Raw genomic sequence first — 21970 nt, forward strand, 5'->3', positions numbered from 1 at the left:
AGAGGGAATTAAGTGTTATGTTTTATTGTGAACTATGATTTTATCCTCCTAACAGGTGCCCTCTGGGGGAACTGTCTCTAGTCCACTCAAGGTTCATAAGATTTGAACAGAGCTGACTGACTCAACACCCAGCTCAGGGGTTGGTATGGGAGTTAAGCCAAATGGCCTAGGTCACAGTGGCGGGCTTCAGAGTGGTGATAACACTATGAGCCCGTGATGTGCCGGTGGGGTTTGCTGGAATTTCCCGCATCAAATTGGGTGTTCTTCACTGCAAGATTTCAAGTCTGAATGATGTTACAGAGACTAGGAAACCATCTTACAAATAGGAAGGTAGGTTTGTTATGGATATATATCAAAAAGGAAAGAACAGAGTTTAGAGATACTAACTGGGTTCTGTTTCTTTGAGTTCCTAATCAAGCAGTGATGGCAAGCAGAGTTATCGAGAATTATAAAATTTCATGTAGCAATAAATTCCTCCCTTGTTTCTGTTAGTCTGGCTTTCTATTACTTGGAACTGAAAACAGTTCTGGCCGATAGAACTTCTAACTCAGGAAACAGTAGCTGTGGGAGATAGACTGTTTTCTGACATCACACAGATACTAGCAGCATGGCCAGGACTGTTTCTTTTGTAATCAGATACTATGCTGTTTCACCTTCATCGTTTTATATAAGAGATTTCCACCCTGTATAAACCTAGTTTTCAGAGAAGGGAATAGAAATACTAGGAAGAAAATAAGGGGGGTGGGGGGGATAAAGGAAGGGATCAAGATTTGTGTGGTAGTAACTTCTATGTTTTACCTTTCCTCCAGACCATCAACGTAACTGAATACCTGTGAGAAGCAACTGGAGGTGACAATGAGGTCTTTTAAATGGATTATTAGCTTTTAATATTACTTTCTGAGTAAGTGGAAACTGTAGGGTATGGAAATTATAGGACACCTCTTTTATCAAAGTAAGTAATTAGGCAGTCACATGGCTTATCCTTCCCCTGTGTTATAGACACAAAACAATCCCAGGGACACCTAACTGAGCTGGCAGCTTCTGTGAGTGGGAGGTGGCATAGTCTTTGCAATAACCATGCAAAGATAGTGTATGGATTATCTACTTTATCCTCACAATAATCCTATAAACAAAGTGTTCACATTTTTTTTTTTGGACTTTATAAATGCCATATCTGAAGATTAAAAAGGTAAGATACTTTGGGCAATGTCACACAGTTGAAAGCAACTGAAGTAGAATTTGAACCAAGGAGGTCTGTGTCTAGAACACATCCCCATGATACACATTATATTCTAGAGACAGAAACGGAATTAAAACATCATGTATTTCTACAATAAGCACAATGTTTGCCTATATGTCATCCATCAGTGGATGACTGGATAAATAAAGCATGGTATCTACATACAATAGAATCTTATTTGGCCCCTAAAAAGAAGAAAATCTACCCATATACAACAAAATGGAAGAACTTGGAGGACATTATTCTAAGTAAAAAACAAAAAAAAAGTCAGTCATAGAAGCACAATATATATTTTCACCAGCAAAGTTCCTATCATTGAAGGACAGAACTTGAAGTTCCCTGCACAAATGTATAGTCCTGTGAATTTCAGCAATAATAAAGGGTAGGGTTATTTAGTCAGCAAGTCCTCACTTATAATGTGCTTGAATATATTGACAAGTTCAATAGCTGCTTTGATGAGTTTCATTTTCCCACACTAGCTTTCTTGTCTTTAGGATTTCTCTAGACTTTAATGGATTTCTATGAAACACTCAATTTGGCCTTTATTTATACAAAGCCTGATTGGTATATGAAACAAAATATGCTATCTAATTTACCCCAAAAACAGTAATGCTGAAAACTATTGGAAATATATGAGGGAAAAAAGAAAACCATACAATTCAGTCCCTAAATTTTGATCCTTTGTTTTTGTTTTTTGTGTTGAGAGAGAGCACAAGAAGGACAGAGAATTTTAAGCAGGCTCCAAGCTCAGCACCAGGCCCAAGGCAGGGCTTGATTCCACAACCTTGGGATCATAACCTGAGCCAAAATCAAGAATGGTTCACTTACCTGATTGAGTTCCTCAAGTGCCCTGGCATGATTCATCCTTAAAGCAGATTGGGAGAGTACAGACCATACATCTTAGTCCTGCCATGCTGTATATTGTTACTAGTAGGAAGATAGTTTCTTGCTGAATTGTAGTTAGCTCATTACTTTTCACAGACAACCAATAATTCCTTTATTCTTTTTTTTTAATTTTAAAAAAATGTTTATTTACTTTTGAGACAGAGACATAGGATCTGAAGCAGGCTCCAGGCTCTGAGCTGTCAGCACAGAGCCCGATGAGGGCTCTCAAAACTCACAAAACATGAGAGACACTTAATTGACTGAGCCACCCAGGTGCCCCTATATATATATATATTTTTAATAGATAAATGTTTCCATCTATTCACCATCTCAATGTGCACAGCACCTACATCACAATATGAGTGGGCACCTGTATAAAACTACAGCCAGATTCTGCACACAGAAGTAAATATAGAAATCTTAAATCCCTTTGCAGCACTAGAAACGTGTTGCAATTTTTCAAAGCTCCAATTACATCGCTATATGCTTCACAAGTGACTCACTGAATATATGCAGTGGTCAAGGATGCTCACACTCTGCACTTAGGACATCTCAATTCCTGACAATTTGGGCTCTGAGAAAAGATTTCATGCCATAACTTAAGGCATATATGACATACAATATGATTAAATACAGAATAGCCACACATTCCAGCCCCTGCCCCCTCCAATCAGCACAGAGATTCATTACCTTCAGTTTGGATAATTGTCCAAGATCCTTAGCTGCAATGAAAATCATCTGCGGTCCCTAGAGAAACACATAGAAAAGGAGAGAGAATACTTTTAAGATCTTCAGTACCCAGTAGAAAGGTGGTCAAGAGACAATTTGTTTTATTGCCCTTATTATATTTGTGACATTTATGCATACATACTTAATTGGTTTATTTTACAAATTGGGTCAAAGAGATAGAATTGTCCTCATAGGCATCCCACTCCTGAAAGTTTGAAGTCTGAGTTACTGCATGGGTTCCTATTGATGTAGACATTTTTACTTAACATAATGGAATAAATCATGATCTTTAACATTTTTTTTTTTAACATTTTTTTTTTTTTATAAGAGGCAGCTCCCTCACTCCACGTTGGCCACCAAATAGATCTATGCAAACTTTCAAGATACAGAGCTGAGAAAGATGAAGCTGCAGCTCCTCCAATGCCATCCAGTCCAGCTTATGAGAGACCTGCCTCTTAGCTCCTCCCTCAGCCAGAGGATCTTCCAAGTTACGGGACTCCAAGGTCCTGGGAAGAGTTTGAAAAACACAGAAATGAACCACCCACAGCACTACCAGATTGAAAAACTACAGGCATGGCTGTTAGGATAGTACAAGAAATAAAGTCAACTATTCTGGAATACTCTTCTTCATTTTGTAGTGGATTCTGTGAATTTATTTGGAAATTAAGGACTACAAAATTGATGAGAACAGCAACCATGTCTAATATTTTTATCCCCACCACAGGGCTGAGAACATACCAGAAGCTCAAAGAACACACCCTGAATGAATGAATGAATGAGAGCTACTGCTTTATACTCTGAGATCTCAATGCTAAAGAAAATTGATGTGATAGTAAGCTTTCCTAGGGAAGACTTTTTAGAAAAATCAAATGTCATATATAGTTTCTGCTATAGCATGATGTATATATTTTTGAAAAACCTCATTCTACAAAATTGTGCACTAGAAATAGTAGGGCTCATGGGGAAAATAGCAATGGGCAGCACAAAGCTCATGCAATTTTATTACCAACTATCAAAAACATTAAGTTCTACTCTGAGAGGTAGCTGGTATCATTCACAGGGAGCTCAGTGAGGCTGGTGGCTGCCACAAAGGGCATTAAAAATGCAAAATAATAAATAGCCCAAACAACAAAACAATACAGTACAGTGTGGGCTGAGACAGTACCCATGCAAGTGGAGCTCTTACCACAGGGAGAGGGTAGCCTGCCATTTGTGAGAGACATGTAAGCTTCACCCTTTTGGATAGAAAAACTATGGGTTTTAGGAAAATTTATATATGAGCCACTTAACTTCCAGATTATACTGACATCATTCCCCTATTTACCAATCACATGTCATATGACCAATCTGGTCATAAAGATTCTCACCAGATTTGAGAAAAGAGTAGATGAACTCAGTGAGGACTTCTACAAGGAGACAGAAAATATAAAAAAGAACCAATGATAGCTGAAGAATACATTAAGTGAAATGAAGAATAAACTAGAAGAATGGATTAGCAATCCGGAAGACCGAGTCATAGAAAGCAACCAAGCTGAATAGCAAAAAGCAAAAACTGATAATAGGTTAGGGATCTCTATAACATCACCAAGAGTAACAACAATTGAATTTTAGAAACCCCAGAAAGAGGAGAGAGAAAGAGAAAGAGGCTGAAAACTTACAAATCTGGGGAAGAAAACAGACACCAGCTTGAGGAAGCACAGAGCACTCCTACCTAACAAAATGAAACCAAGGAAGTTCACACCAGGACACATTAATTAAGACACAGAGAGAATCTTAAAGGCATCAGGAGAAAACAGCTACATTTAAAGGGAAGCACTGTAAGGCTGTCAGCAGAAACTTCAGGCCAGCATGCTGAAAAGTAACAAACCTTCAATGAAAAATATTCTGCTTGATAAGGCTATCATTTAAAATGGAAGGAGAGATGGTTCCCTGCAAACAAAAGTTAAAGGAATTTATTACCACAAAAACAGCCTTAGAAGAAATGTTGAAGGGAATTATTTAAGTGGAAAGAAAAGGAAGATAACTAAAGAAAACTATGAAAGGAAAAAATTGCACAGGTAAAAGCAAACACATAGTAAAGGTAACAGATTAGTGACCTATAAAACCAGTACGGAAGTTAAAACACAAAAATATAAAATCAATTATATTGACAGAAATTGGTCAAGGGATACACAAAATAAAAATATTTAAAATATGACAAAAATGTGGAAGTGGGAATAAAAATTTAGTGCTTTTAGAATGTGTTCAGACTGGGGGGCCTGGGTGGTCCAGTCGGTTAAGCGTCCGACTTCGGCTCAGGTCATGATCTCACGGTTCGTGGGTTCGAGCCCCGCGTCGGGATCTGTGCTGACAGCCAGCTCAGAGCCTGGAACCTGTTTCAGATTCTGTATCCCCCTCTCTCTCTCTGACCCTCCCCTGCTCATGCTGTCTCTCTCCCTCTCTCAGAAATAATAAAACATTTAAAAAATTTTAAAAAAAAAGAATGTGTTCAAACTTAAGTGACTATAAATTTATATATAAATTAATATATATATATTGCTATATATAGAGAGGATATTATATATGAACCCAATGGTAACCACAAAACAAAAACAAAAACAAAACAAAAAATCCATTACAGGATATACAAAAACTACAAAGAAATTCAAGCATATCACTGAAGAAAGCCACTGAACCATAAGAGACGAAAAAGAAAAAGGAACAAAGAAGAAATACAAAAACAAACAGAAAACAACAAAAGGGCAATAAGGACATACCTATCAATAATTACTTTAAATGGACTAAATGCTCCAATCAAATGATAGAGGATGACTCAAATCGATTAAAATATGAAAAAGACCCATCTATATGCTGCCTGCAACTTCATACCTAAAGACACAGATAGACTAAAAGGGGTGGGGGATGAAAAAAGATACTCTATGCAAATAGAAACAAAAAGAAAGCTAAAGTAGCAATACTTAAATAAGATTGGATGTACTTTTAAACAAAGACTGAAGAAGATTCAAATAAGGGCATTACATAATGATGGAGGGGTCAATCCAACAAGAGGATATAACACTTGGAAATATCCATGCATCCAGCATATAAGCATATTAAATACATAAAGCAAACATTAACATAAAGAAATAAATTAACAGTAATAAGATAATGATAGGGGACTTTAACATCCCACTTAAATCAATAGATAAAAATACAGAAAGTCAAATGGAAACAGTAGTTTGGAAGGACTCAGTAGACTAGATGGATTTAACAGATATATACAAAACATTCCATCTCAAAACAGCAGAATACCCGCTTTTTTCCCAAGCGCACATGGAATATTCGCCAGAACAGATAGATCACATTAGGCCACAAAACAAGTCTCAACAAATGTAAGACTGATATCATTATGAAGCATCTTTGCAAACCACAGTAGTATAAACTAGAAATATTTACAAATGAAAAAAAAAAAAGCCATGAAGGCTAAACAACATATTAATTAACAATCAAAGAAGAAAGAAAAGAAAAATCCATGGAAACAAATGGAAATACATCACCCCAAAATCTTCGAGACTCAACAAAAGCAGTTCTAAATTTATAGCAATAAAGCCTACATCAAGAAACAAGGATAATCTCAACAAAATGATCTAACATTACACCTCAATAAACCACAATAAAGAACAAAGCCCAAAGTCAGTAGGATTGAAATAGTAAGTATCAGAGTAGAAATAAATGAAATAGAAACTAAAAAATAATCACCAAAGCCAAAAGCTATTTCTTTTAAAAAATAAAATGGATAAGCCTTCGATTTTTTAAAACTTTTGTTTTAATGTTTTATTCATTTCTGAGAGAGAGAAAGACAGCATGAGCAGGGGAGGGTCAGAGAGAGAGGGAGACACAGAATCAGAAACAGTCTCCAGGCTCTGAGCTAGCTGTCAGCACAGAGCCCAATGTAGAGCTGGAACCCACTAACCGCGAGATAATGACCTGAGCCGTAGTTGGACGCTTAACCCACTGAGCCACCCAGGTGCCCCAAGCCTTCAATTTTTGGAAATGTTTCTTTACTTTTGAGAGAGAGAGAGAGAGAGAGACAGACAAGTACAAGTGGGGGAGGGATAAAGAGAGAAAGAGACACAGAATCCAAAGCAGGCTTCAGGCTCTGAGCTGTCAGTACAGAGCCCAACCTGGGACTCAAACTCACAAACAAGTGATCATGAACAGAGCCGAAGTCAAAGTTGGATATTTAACCAACTGAGCCACCCAGGTGCCCCACAAAACTGACAAACCTTTAGCCAGATTCATCAAGGAAAAAAGTATTCAAATAAAATTAGAAATGAAGGGGAAACAACAGACACTACAGAAATACAAAGGATTACTGAGAAAAACTATATGCCCACAAATTGAACAACCTAGAAGACATGGATAAATTCGTAGACACATCCAATCTTCCAACATTCAATCAGGAAGAAATAGAAAATTTGAACAGATCAGGTACTAGTAATGGAATTGAAGTGGTGATCAAGAAGCTCCCATCATTCAAAAGTCCAGGACCAGATGTCTTCACAGATGAATTCAACAGACATTTAAAGAAGAGGTAGTATCTATTCTTCTCAAAGTATTCCAAAAAATAAGACAGGTAGGAAAAATTAGAAATTCATCCTTTGAGGCCAGCATTACACTAATTCCAAAACCAGATAATGGCACTACAAAAAGCAACTACAGGTTAATATCTCTGATGAACATGCATACAAAAATCCTAAATTAGAGGTGCCTGCGTGGTTCAGTTGGTTAAGCATTTGACTCTCGATTTCAGCTCAGGTCATGATCTCGGTGAAATCGAGCTTCACAGCAGGCACTGCCCCTCCCCACTTGCACCCTCTCTCTCTCTCTCAAAATAAATAAACATTTTAAAAAATCCTCAACTAAACATTAACAAACTGAATTCAACAATACATTAAAAAATCACCATAATCAAGTGGGATTTATTCCAGAGATGCAAAGAAGTGTTCAATATTTGCAAGCCAATCGACTAACAACATTACCAGGAAGAAATCTAGAAACCATGTGATCATCTCAAAAGATGTAGAAAACACATCTGAGAAAATACAACATAAAAGGATGTATATGTTAAAGCCCATAGCTAACATTATCCTCAATGGGGAAAAAATAAAAGCTTTTCCTCTAAGCTTAGGAACAAGAACAAGAATGTCTTCTCTGACCACTTTTATTCAGCACAGTACCGGAAGACCTGGCTTCACAATCAGAGAAGAAAAAGAAAGAAAAGACATCCAAATTGGTGAGGAAGAAGTAAAACTGTCATCAATTGCAAATGATATGATATATGTATATAAAGCCTAAGGATGCCACCAAAAACCTAGAACTGATAAACGAATTCAGTAAAGTTATAGGATATGAAACTAATATACAGAAATCTGTATATTTTGTGTGTATATATATATATATATATATAGAGAGAGAGAGAGAGAGAGTAAATAATTTGATTTAGAATTGTACTGAAGGAATAGGATACCTAGGAATAAATTTAACCAAGGAGATGAAAGACTTTTTTTTCTGAAGATGACATAAACAAACGAAAAAATACATCATGCTCATGTATAGACAGAATGTCCATACTACCGAAGGAAACCTATAGATTCAATGTAATCCCTGGATTATGAAATGAAACTGGATCACTTTCTTAGAGCATACACAAAAATAAACTCAAAATGAATTAAAGACATCAATGTGAGACCTAAACTCATAAAATTCCTAAAAGAAAACATAGGCAGTAGTCTCTTGGGCATTGTCCTCTGAAACATAATTATGGATCTGTCTCTTCAGGCAAGGGAAACAAAACAAAATAAACTCCTGGAACTATACTATATTAAAAAACTTTTGCAAAGCAATGCAATCAACAAAATGCAAAGGCAACATACTGAATGGGAGAAGCTATTTGCAAATGACATATCTGATAAGGGGTTTATATCCAAAACATATAAAGAACTTCTACAACTCAACACCAAGAAAACCTCCAAACAACAACAGAAAACTTCCCACATAATCTGATTAAAAAATGGTCAGAGGACCTGAATAGACATTTTCCAAAGAAGACATATAGATGACCAACAGACAGATGAAAAGATGCTCAATATCATTAATCAAAAACAAAATTCAAATTAAGACCATAATGAAATATCACCTCACACTAGTCACACTGGCTAGAATCAAAAAGACAGGATCTAACAAGTTTTGGTGAGAATGTGGAGAAAAGGGAACCCACATGTACATGATTTTCCTTGGTGGGAATGTAAATTGGTGGAACCACTGTGAAAAACAGTATAGACGTTCCTCAAAAAATTAAAAACATATATACTATATGATTCAGTAATTTTACTGCTGAATATTTACTCAAGGAAAATGAAAGTACTAATTCAAAGGGATATATGTACTCTTTATTTATTGCAGTATTATTTACAATAGCTAAGGTGAGGAAGCAGCCCAAGTATCTATCAACTAATGAATGGACAAAGAAGGAGTGTGTGTGTGTGTATGAGAGAGAGAGAGAGAGGGAGGGAGGGAGGGAGGGAGAGAATTTGTTTTTTGGCCTGCACCATGAATGATATGTGTATGTATGTATATATACATACATACACACAATTGATCACTCAACCATAAAAAGAATGAGATCTTGCTATTTGTGACAACATGGACGGAGCTTGCGAATATTAGGCCAAGTGAAATAAGTCAGAAAGAGAAAGACAAATACCATATGACTTGACTTATATGTGGACTCTAAAAAGCAAATCAAACAAACAAACCAAAAACAGAAATAGACTCATAAATACAAAGTGGTGTTTGCCAGAGGGGTGGTGTGTGGGAGAATGAGCAACAAAGATGAAGAGATGAAGAGGTACAAAATTCTACTTATGAAATAAATCATGGAGATGAGAAGTACAACAGAGAGAATATAATCAATAATATTTTAATAGTCTTGTACAGTAGCAGATGGTGACTACATTTATGGTAGTGAGAATTAAATACAGAATTGTCAAATCAGTGTTGCACACCTAAAGCAAATTTACCACTGTATGTCAAGTGTACTTTAATAATTTAAAAAAGAATAATCAAATTTTGGTTATTAAAGACTTACTGTTTGATCTGTCAGAGGAGGGAGAACAATTTGTTTTTCTATTTTGTTAAGAACTATCTTCCATAACTCCTTCAAAACTCGCTTCAGGACTGTTTTCTCACAGATTTTTGCTGAGAGACTTAATCTGAAATAAAATAAAACACAGAGTCACTTATAAGCTTCATATCAAGGTAACTTTTTTACTGATCAGAAATTCCCATTTTTCAATACTGAGATTTAAATATATGAATAGGCCTTAATGCTAAATTTTGTTTACTGAAAAAGTACATAATATCAAAAATACATTTCAGCATATTACAAATTAGATAATTCACTACTGGTAGAAGATCAACTCAGTGTCTCTTCCCTTAAATTGTTTCTTATGTTGACTTTAAACCTCCCAAAGTAGATGATTTTCACCCACGTTCCTAATTCATATTTACTCCAAGCCCCATGTTCATAGTGCAAATCAGACACTAAAGAAACATATTTTCATCACTATCTGGAACTGCTCCAAAGTAACAACAAAGATGCATATAATTTTACTTAAGAGCCAAAAGTTTTCAGTTTTATTGAGATACAATTAACATATCACATTGTGTAAGTTTCAAGTGTACAACATAATGATTTGATGTGCATATATATTATGAAATGATTATCACAATAAGTTCAGTTAACATCCATTACCACAGTTAAAGTAAGTTCTTACAAGATCTACTCTACCCTCAGTGATTTTTAAATATACAGTAAAATATTGTTAACTATAGTTACCATGCTATATGTTAATCCTTAAGACTTATTTATCTTACAACTCAAAGTTTGTACCTTTTGACCACTTTTACCCACTCTCCGGATCCCTCCACCTTATGGCAACTACCCATCTGTTCTCTTTCTCTAAGATCAGCTTTTTAAGATGTCAAATTTACCAACATTGATAGATTTAAGTCTGTGTTTCTTATAAATTCTTCTGAAAGTGAGAATGATGATAACATCATCTGGTATTTATGTCACACCCTAAATTTAGAAACCTCTTCTGCAAATGCTTTTTGTTTATTACTATATTCATTTTATAAATCAAAAACAGGTTCAGAGGGGCGCCTGGATGGCTAGTTGGTTAAGCGTCTGACTCTTGGTTTTGGCTTAGGTCATGATCCTACGAATCATGAGATGGAGCCGTGGGTTGGCCTCTGCACTAACAGCATTGAGCCTGCTTAAGATTCTCTCTCTCTCTCTCTCTCTCTCTCTCTCTCTCTGTCTCTCTCTCTCTCTCTGCCCCCCTTCCCCACTTGTGCATGACTCTTTCAAAATGAATAAATGAAACTTAAACAAACGTCAGGTTCAGAGATGTTAGGGAACTTGTTCAAGGAAGTGAAGTTAGTAAGTGAGGGCTGAAAAGTCCTCTAAATCCAGTGAGTTATCCAATGTGCCACATTATCACATGAAGGCCCGACAGTCTGTGAAGGCACAGTGTTGCATAGATATTTACTGAATGTGCTGGAATAGGACACTCAACTTCGTAAGGCTCCTTTAATAAGAGTTTATTAAGTCTGCTTCACAGAGGACCAGAGGTGGGTCATGTATTTCAGGATCGCCTCATTAACTCCCTACAGTGCTCCTAAGTTCTCTGTATGTTTTTGGACTCAGAAATTATAACCTGAGTTCTGGTTCTGAGAGAGATAGTATTGACTGTTTTAAATATATATAATTAATATTCCAGAGGCAGGTGACATGTGAGAGGCAAAGGGAAAGATTTCCAAAATACCTATCTATGCAGAATTGTTTCTCTGAACACTACAGTACAAAGACACCTAATATAGGAAAACATATGAAAACAATCTCCTTTGGATGAAGATGGGGGTGGTGGTGTTGGGACCCCTGTGTGTAGTTATGGAATCTGTAGCCCCACTATTTAGAAACTACTGTTGGAGAGTAGCATTCATGATATGGACATAGGGTAGAAACCAGTAGATGTGTCATGGCAGAACCACAGTACCCAACCTCGGAGACATTCCTAGGGTAATCTGAGACAAGACAAATCTACCAGTTTTGTAGCAGATGTGTAATTTCCATTTTTAAAAGGTGTGGGTTTAAGCATTGACCTTGTTTTTATGGTCAGCTCATACACTTGGCATGTCAACCAACTGGCAATGAATGAATAGGTCATAAAACCCCCGACACGTTTGTAGCTTGCATGGGATTTCTGCCAGCTGGAAATAGAGTTTACAGTTCATTTTATAGAGTCATGAGGTCTTGGTGAAGAAAATGAAACATAAAGACATGTTTTATTTAAAGAGGCTACACAAAGGGAGCCTATGCATTTATAATATAACATGATTTCCAAGGGGGTTTTCTCAAAGCTACCTTAAAGACTTTGAGCCCTCCATTTGTTCATTTTAAATGAACAAAAAGGAGATATAGCAACTGCTTCCTTAATTTAGAGGTAAGCCAGTCTATAATGCAGACAGAAAAGCATATATTTTGGGAACTGAGCTATCTAGATTGGTTAACCACAGACCAATTAACCAGACAACTTTCAAATACCATGTATGTCAGCTGGCATCAGAGATTTGCTGTTATACAGTTGATCAGATTTTCATGAAGACAATACCCAGCTGTTCTGCCTCCTCCAGAATCACCATCCCTCATTTCCATACCTCTAAGTCCTATCCACCTTGAAAGGTCTAATGCAAATGCAATTTCTACTGATGGTTTGAACAAGAAATTATTACATCTTATTGGGTTTATTTGTGTACTTTATTTTTCCTAACCTGTTAGTTCCCTAAGAACAGAATTAACATCTGACTTTTAAAAATCTCTCCTAACAAATGGCACACATTTTTATTAGACTTTAGAATTTGTGCAACTCTTCATGCCTCAAATCTCTTTCCAAAAATTTAAATCTCTTACAAATTTTTAAAGCTCACAGATGTTTTTTGTATCTTTATATACTGTCCCTTTCTACTAAGAATTAGAAATTTATAGATATAGATTATATAATAATGTATAATTCTAAGTGGAAAATTAAGACAGTAAAATAATCTAAATATGCTAAAAAGAAGGGTCCACTGACTTTATGGGCTCATTTTACAGATGGTGAAATGGATTCAAGGTCTCTCAACTAGTAGTTAACAAGATTAGATAACTTAGAACTTTCTGTATGTTCCATAATATTTGGTTATAGTACACAAAAAAATAGTTTTGCTAATGATAAATGACTGGTTGGAAGTTTAAAACCAGAAGGCATTCCAGTAGAAGTTTTATGAGGATTGCTTTGTCCTGCTCTGCATTAACCATCACATTCATGACCAAATGGGGGTGTGTTTATGTGATTTGATTCTGTATGGGTCATAGAAAAGAGCCATCTCATAAGATAAAAACGTCAAGGAGTTATATAGCAAATTAAATGGTAGTTTTGTTTTGTCTCCTGTTTCTTCTACAGCCATATGCCTACCTCCCTCTTGCTAAGCTATCTCCTAGATATTTCCTCATAAAAATAGAAAACAAGACAATTTGTCTACCAAAATTAAAATTAAAGTGATAAGAACATTAGTCTTGGTTATGCAATGCTATAAACAAAGGGAAATGGAATTAAAATTTAAATGCTACAGGTGCCTAGGTGGCTCAGACAGTTAAGCCTATGAGTCTTGATTTCGACTCAAGTCATGATCTCATGAGATCGAGCCTTGCTTCAGGCTCTGCACTGGTAGTGTGGAGCCTGCTTGGGATTCATTCTCTCTCTCTCTCTCTCTTTCTCTCTCTCTCTCCCCCNATAAATAAAACATTTTTTAAAAATGAATAAAATATGTCATAAATATATAAAAGAGTTTCTCTCTACTAATGCTTTCTTTGTTATTCTTATCTTTAAAGAAAGCTATTATGTCCTTATTTATCTTGGTCCTTTGGTTTTAATTGATTTGCTGCAACAATATTAAATGAGGTAACATATGCAAACTACCAGGTATAATATTGTTCCCTTTATAGGCATTCAAAATAGTGTTAACTTTCACTGTTTAAGAAATCATGTCTCTGGTTGCTTTAGATCAATGGTTCCCCGTTGTGGACATATTTTAAAATATAGACGCTTTGACCCTATTCCAAATCATGAAATTAGAACTTCTAAGAGTAGGGACTAAGCAGAAGCATTAAAAAAATCAAGCCTTTTGGTTAAGAACACAGTCTTTGTTGATCACGAAAGTCTTCGTTTCCACCCATTCCCACCACTAATAGACAATAATCTCCATGGGGTCATGGACTTTGACTCTCTTCTTTGTCACTGCCTAGTGCCTAAAATAAAGTTTGATACAGATAGGTGTTCAATAAATTATTGAAGATTGAGTCAGACAGCATCTATGTGCCTCTGAACTGAATGAATTCTGCTCATATTTGTGATATTTTCTTCTTCAGTTTTCTGACATGAAATCAGACATTCTGGACTCAACCGTCTTTTTTGATGTCCAGGAGGATGCAAGATGCAAAGCAATATCTTATCTGAGGAGCATCAAATCCTAATGCTCTCTCCCCTCAGAACAACAAACTACTTAGTTACCATTATTTATACCTTTCCATTTTCCCTTTCCTGCACAAAGTCATTCCTGATTTTTTCCTGTTGAGTAATGAACTAAAGGTCTTTTCCTTTTTAATGAACTAGAGTATTTCTCTAAAAGCCTTTTTAAAGTTATCTTATGTAGAGGAAAACAATTTTTTATCTTAAAAACGATATTAAATTTAGGGCAATGGTTAAAGAGAAAACTAGGTAGGAAACTTACGTTTTGTCTAAGAAGTCCATGAGGGGTCTTAACACAATCTCTGCATCCAGTGCTGCACTGTTCTTATTCGCTGCAGTATTTCCATTTGTTCTCATTTGGTTTAGCTCAAAACTCATCTGTTTTATACACTCTTCAATGATAAGCTGGAAACTAAAAATAAGGAATATAAATTCTGAAATAAAAGCATTTATGACTCCTGTGTCTGTGTCTGTTTAATTCAACTCCAAGGAGTTTGATCTGTTTCATATGGTGTGAATTCCCATGCTCATCAGTCTTCAAACTTACTGTTGAGCTGCAAAAAATTTTGTTGCAATAAAAGCTTACTTGGGACCCATATAAGCAGATGAAAGTAATGCTCTTCAGGTTGAATTAATTTGAGTGGGGGTTTATTTGGCCCCATCTCGCACAGAGATAGCTGAGCATTCCTCTGGCCATTGTTTGGAAAAATGACTGTTCTTGAAAGACTCTCAGCATGGGGTTTACCTTTGTCACTAGGTGTCTGGGACTCCACACCATCTTCGTTTTCCTCTAACGTCACTAGCTATGCTTTTTCTCAATTACCTGAACTCTAACCATTGGAGTAGGGTTGCCAGACATAGCAAATAAAAAGACAGGATGCCCAGGTAATTTGAATTTTGGATAGTGAGCATTTTTAGGTATATGTATGCCCCATGCAATATTTTGGACATATTTATATTAAACATTTCCAGTTTATCTGAAATGCAAATTTAATCGTGCATATCCTTTATTTTATCTGGCAGCCCTACATTGTAATCCACTAAGCTTGATCACTGGACCACTCCATTTCTTCATCAAATATAGCTTTTTTGGCAATCATTATACCAATTCCATGGCTTTCATACCATCGATATACTGGTGATTCCCAAATATGCATCCACAGACCTGACTTAAAAATTTTTTTTTTTTTTTTACTCTTTATTTATTTTTGAGAGACAGAGATAGAGTGTGAGCAGGGGAGGGGCAGAGAGAGGGAGAGACACAGATTCTGAAGCAGGCTCCAGGCTCTGAGCTGTCAGCACAGCACCCAAAGTGGGGCTTGCACTCAAGAACCACAAGATCATGGCCTGAGCCGAAGCTGGATCCTTACCCAACTGAGCCACTCAGGTGCCCCTGCAGACCTGACTTCTAATGTGAGCTCCAGACCACTTTATTAAACTGCCTATGAAAACTTCCTACTTAGAAGTTCAGTGTGTTTTCTCATACCAATATCCAGTCCATCAACAAATCATTATAAAGTATCCTAAATGTTAGTGTTCTTCGAATTCTCTGAGAACCTTCTTATCTTATAGACACTGTTATGTTCCCTCTCCCTTGAAATTTCTCATGGGTCTCTTGGTCCCTCACTCTTAGGCATACACCAAATGACAAGTCCTTTGAGAATTCTTTTTTTAAAAAAAATTTTAACCTTTATTTATTTTTGAGAGAGAGAGAAACAGAGTGTGAGCAGTGGAGGGGCAAAGAGAGAAGGAGACACAGAATCTGAAGCAGGCTCCAAGCTCTGAGCTGTCAGCACAGAGCCCGAAGTGGGGCTTGAACCCATGACTGCAAGATCATGACCCATTCCTTGGCAGTTATTTTTCTTAATTGCACCATTATTCTATATATATTATTATTTGACACATTGCATACTTTTGATTTATTTATTTCTTGCCTGTTGCCCTAAGTGGAATGTAAATGCTATGAAGGCAAGGAGATTTTTTTTTTTTTTTTTTTGGTGCTACTTATCCACACCATAGAACAAGATGTCACACTTTACAAAAGGAGATTGCTGAAGAACAATGGCTGAATGTATCAACAGACCTTTTTCCTTCCACCCACTTCTGTTACCTCTCTATTCCAAGGATTTAGTTTTTAATTTTTTTATGTTTATTTATTTTTGAGAGAGACAGAGGAGCAAGTGAGCAAACAAGCACAGCAGGGGCAGAGAGAGAGAGAGAGAGGGAGACACAGAATCCGAAGCAGCCTCCAGGCTCAGACCTGTCAGCACAGAGCCTGATGCGGGGCTTGAACCCACAAACTATGTGATCATTACCTGAGCTGAGGTTAGATGCTTAACTGAGCCAGGCACCTCACCACTCCAAGGATTTAAATAAGTGTATGAAGAGAAATCTTTAGCATTATTTTTTCATTCTTTGTATTTCTTACTGAAATAATTGGCACAAAGTAGGACATGTAAATAATGGAGGCTCATCATCACCACCTTTCTTCCATAGTGTCTATTACTTTCCCATTTCCAACAAAAGGAGTAATTATTACAGATGTAGAGGCAGGCAAGAAAAAAAGAAACATTTAGGAGAATGGGGATTAATGAAACCTTGTATAATGGTCCCATCACTAGAATGGTGATGATTAGAAAGAAAAAGTCTGTTTAAAATAGTATCACAATTGGGGTGCCTGAGTGGGTCAGGCCTGATTGAACATCTGACTTTAGATGTCTGCTCAGGTCATGATCTCACGATTTGTGAGATTGAGCCCTATGTTGGGCTCTATGCTAACAGCATGGAGGCTGCTTGGGATTCTCTTTCCCTATATCTCTCCCCTCCCCCAAATTGTGTGTGCATCTCTCTCTCTCTCTCTCTCTCAAAATAAACACTCAAAAAAGATACAGTAATTGAGTCAATCCCTTTCTTCTTTCTTCTTATAACCACACACAAAGGCTATAAAGTTCATATTATTTGAGAAGTATCCAACTGTACTAATTCCTAACATTTTATATAGATAGAAATTTAGGAATTTTCACCATATGATGCTTCCATTAAGTAGAAAGAATATAAATATCAATGGATGCACTCTACAAATATTTTAAAATACTGTGTGCCAATATTAGTTCATAGATGCTGAGGATTTCCCAACAAACAAAACAGCATGTCTTGTTCTTGTAGCATATAGGAGAATTTTAGAATTTACATCGTGCAAATATTTTACTTAGCCTGTGGTCCAATGTTTATTTTTCAAATTTTTGGTTTTGCTACCATATATAGGAAATCTTTGATATATTTTAAGTTATCACAACTTGGATGTTTTCCTTCCCCCTGGACCTTTAAAAACTGTTATTTATTTTGAAAGAGAGGGGACAGTGAGCAGGGGGAGGGGCAGAGAGAGAGGAGAGAGAGAGTATACGATGCAGGTTCCATCCTGTCAGCAAAGAGCCCAACATGGGGCTCTGTGAGATCATGACCTGAGCCAAAATCAAGAGTTAGCTACTTAATGGACTGAGCTACCCAGGTGCCCACCTCCTGGACATTTTATAGCAGATTTATAAGTAAATTGTCCTGTAATTTTCAGCATTTAGTCAAGACCTGAATCTCCTTTTACCATCATCCATCTTTGGCTCCTGAGTTCTCCTTGACCCTCTTTACCATTGACAATACCATTCCTGCCCCTCTGGCCTTGGTATCTGTATTTGTTTCTGGATCCTTGAACCGCAGCTTGTCCTGATGCATGTGGCTCATTTCTTGGCTTCCTGCATGATTTTCTAATTCAATGAGACATCCTCTTTCAGAGTCCGGTCCAAAGGAATCTAGCTGTGCTCACATTCTAGCTTTTATCTGGCTAGACCTGCCTTTAGACTTTTGTTAGGTAGCTGTGGAGGAAGGTGGTGGTGGGCATGGTGCAGAATGTGAGAAAGTAAGTGGTGATAGTGGTGGTGTGTGTGTTTAGTGACAGTGTGGTGGTAAATACTTGGAACAATAGAAAAGCAAGGTAGATAATGTTGGAAAATGTGGACTAGTTGATTTGCCACTGGGTCATCAGTGATCCTGTTGACTGTGGTACTAATCACCCTTGAAATAGCCGCTTTCTTTTGCACTGTTTCTCAAATCAGTGTACTGGGGTGGAGGATGGATTGAGCAGAAGAAGGTATGATAGTTATTTAAAAAAATGTTTAAATGAGTTCTCCTACAATAGACCCACATGGTGAACTCCCACCCGAAGCCACCTGTGTGTGTGAGATAAGGCATATGGAGGAAGGGTTATCAGTGTATCAGAGATAATGACATTTCATCTCAGCATAAATCCAGGATAAACCAACACCTATATTTCACCTAAAATTTTTGTCTCTATTCATTTTTGGTAAATTCACCTAAAATATTTTTTTCTGTATCATTTTTTTTTGGTTGGAGAAGTCTTTAGTAATCAGCTTGAATACAAGTGGTACCAGTTAATAATGACAGATTTTGTAAGCACCCATGAAGCCAAATACTAACAGGAGAATTTCTAGTAAATGTTCCTGAATTCTTTTCTTAATCCAGCTAGCCACTGGTACCAAAGACATCATTAAAAGAAATGTAGTAAGCCAAAAGCCAACTCCAAAATGTAAGCAGAAACCTAAGTGGCACAAGTTTAGAAAACTCAAGAACATCTGTAAGAACATCTTTAAGATTTCAGTGAAACTATATCACATAGTTTCCTCCCATCAAACAAAAAGGAACAAAACAAATTAAAACGTATTTATTCAGATGAGCATGTCAAGGTCCCAGGAATCTGGGCTTCAGATGTGTGGTTTGGCTCTGCCCTGACTTTACTGTGAAATCATCCTACCAACTCCATATGCTAAAATTATGTGATTGGGGTTTTTAATAACACCAGATAAAACAGATTTCGGGGAAATTAATTATACACTTAATTTAGCATTAAGGAATGCTAATTTTGACTCTAAAGAAGGTTGATTCAGATTACAACAATCCAGTTTGACTTCACAGTGTGGGCACACTGATCATTATAGACATCCCATCCACCTGGTGTGATGATCTGGTTGGTTGTATGGGAAATAAATTCATACCAAAAGATATATAATAATTATTCTTTTTATAAGAAAAGTATGACATGGGGGTTGTTTATTCCAATAATCCTAGCCAGAATTGCACAAAATACTAAATTCTTTCCTATATTTAATAAAATAATGAAGAAATAGTACTGGGTAACCAGGAGTTTGAATATCTAGGTTAAAATAGCTGGCTTCACAGGAGCAAAATACTTCAAGTGCCCTTCTAAGAATCTAATAAGCATCACTCCTTGTTTCTTAAGTTTGCTCACATTTTTTCAAATCATAATTCAGCCTTTGTAATCTGAATAGTCCTCCTATCAAACAAAACAGAACAAAACAAAATAAAAAGTATTTATTCATAAGGATGATTTGGCTATATTCCAAAAAGTAATTTGACTATATGTTTTCTATTTATATCCTAATTTCTTTTCTGTTGAGTCATCTTATTTCCCATGAGGTTCTGAACACCCCTTGCTATCCCAGACACCTTTTTGTTCTCCCTGACTTTGCTAAATAATCTCTATTTTTGTCTTTTTAGCTTAAGGCAACAGTCTTTTGCTAACCACATATTAATAATTCACAACTTCACTGAAGAGAGGTAAGCCTAAACTGACTGACCAAAGGCCCCCATCAACTAAATGTCACTCAAGTCAGAGCCAATGAGCCCCAACATTCTTCAGACAATGTCTGCATCTCCAGCTCTGGGTACACAGAATCTTCACATTGCTTATTAATATGTAGGCCAAGTAAGCAGAATCATCCAGGTCAGCTAACAACACAAAACAGAAGGCAGGGCAATCACCTTGGGCTCAATACAGCAAGGCTGTCTCTTGTTCAGCACCTGGGCTGTGAAAGTGGTCTAGATAAAGACAATGAACATACCCCTGATAATAGAGAGAAGGCCAATATGGGATTCTCCTTTACTTTGTATCATTGCTATATTTAAAAAATAAGTATGATGCTTTTAGTGTCTTTTTCTTTTTAGTCTTTCTGATTTGAAATAGCATATTTAGTCCATATTTATTAAGCATGTATCTTTCCAAAACCCTGTAATAAGTGATGAGTGGGGTTCAAAGTGATAGCTAACCTTCACCTTTAGAATAACTTTGATAGTGCCATTTGAGAACGGAGCACAGTATGTAAACATTTATTGAAATAATACTTAAAGCAAATTCTGGGGGCACCTGGGTGGCTCAGTCTTAAATGTCTGACTTCAGCTCAGGTCATGATCTCAGGGTTTGTGAGTCTGAGCCCCTCGTCAGGCTCTGTGTTGACAGCTCAGAGCCTGGAGCCTGCTTCAGACTCTGTGTCTCCCTCTCCTGCTCCCCCACTCGTGCATTGTCTCTTTCTCAAAAAGTGAATAAGCACTAAAAACTTGTGAAGCAAATCTGTATGAAGTTAATGAACCTCGTTAAAGATGTGTTTGCTTTTCTATTTTAACATTTGATGATGATCTAATGGTTTTTTCCTGTAGGACCAAAATGAAGTTTATTTAGGATAGATTTTTCCTCTCTTTAGAGCCACGCTATAGACAAGAAAAGTTAATTGTTTAAAAATAGAGGCGACTGGGTGGCTCTGTCAGTTAAACATCAGACTCTTGGTTTCGGCTCAGGTTGTGACCTCATGGTTTCGTGGGCTCAAGCCCCACACTGGGCTCTGTGTTGGCAGCATGGAGACTGCTTGGGATTCTCTGTCCCCTTGCCCCACTTGGGGTGTCTCTCTTTCAAAAATAAGTAAATAAACTTAAAAAACAGAAAAAATATAGATGTGCCAGTACTCTCCCATGGGGTAATTACATCAAGATTCCTAAACCCTAAAACCTAGAACCCTGGCTTTATTAGCTTATGGGGTTGGAATTCAGTTCTTTGGAAGTGCAGCCACACTGACATAAATGGCACGAATGCAACTCAGTTTTCTTTTGTATGTAAAGGGTCCCTCCCTCCCTTCATTCTATCAATAGCCAGTTGCTAAGCTCTATGTATTAGAATTTCAATTAGGAATGAGATATCTGGTTTCTGAGCTTAAGAAGCACACTAGTAAAGTCAGGGAGACAGGCAAGTAAAGCAGAATTTAGAGCACAGTGTCAGAAGTGCTACTCAACTGAAGGATCACACAAAGTTCTGGGGAACATGTATCAAGATATCACTGGTAGATTTTGGGGTCGTGAAAGACTAGAGGAGATAGTGCTTTGTTTGATTACTGAAGTTAAATGAATTTAGCTAGTGAGGGAGAGAAAAAGCATCGAAGGCATGATTACTATTGGCAGAAACCCAACACATTTGGATAATAACTACTTAGCCACTTACCTTTCACCATAAGTGATGCTGAGCTCATCCAGAACCCCATTGAGTTTAACTTGTAGTTCTTTTAGAATAGCACTAGCTTCAGGATCTAGCTGCAGAAAGACCATAAACAGTATTACTTTGGAGTTGTGAGAAAGTATGCTTTTGTTTCTC

General features: G+C 36.8%; 1 protein-coding gene across 2 annotated transcripts in view; it reads right to left on the minus strand.

The window, feature by feature from the left end:
- Positions 1–21970, minus strand: part of UNC13C (unc-13 homolog C) — a 558456-nt gene that overhangs the window by 70542 nt on the left and 465944 nt on the right. For both annotated transcript variants that reach the window (XM_077764313.1, XM_077764311.1), the window contains 4 exons: positions 21821–21909; positions 14729–14878; positions 9984–10107; positions 2816–2872 (listed from right to left, as the gene is read on the minus strand). In XM_077764313.1, the coding sequence (XP_077620439.1) occupies positions 2816–2872; positions 9984–10107; positions 14729–14878; positions 21821–21909 (420 nt within the window). The remainder of the gene's footprint in view (positions 1–2815; positions 2873–9983; positions 10108–14728; positions 14879–21820; positions 21910–21970) is intronic.

Source organism: Crocuta crocuta, unplaced genomic scaffold (assembly GCF_008692635.1).
Source record: "Crocuta crocuta isolate KB4526 unplaced genomic scaffold, BGI_CrCroc_1.0 scaffold102, whole genome shotgun sequence".
NCBI lineage: Eukaryota > Metazoa > Chordata > Mammalia > Carnivora > Hyaenidae > Crocuta > Crocuta crocuta.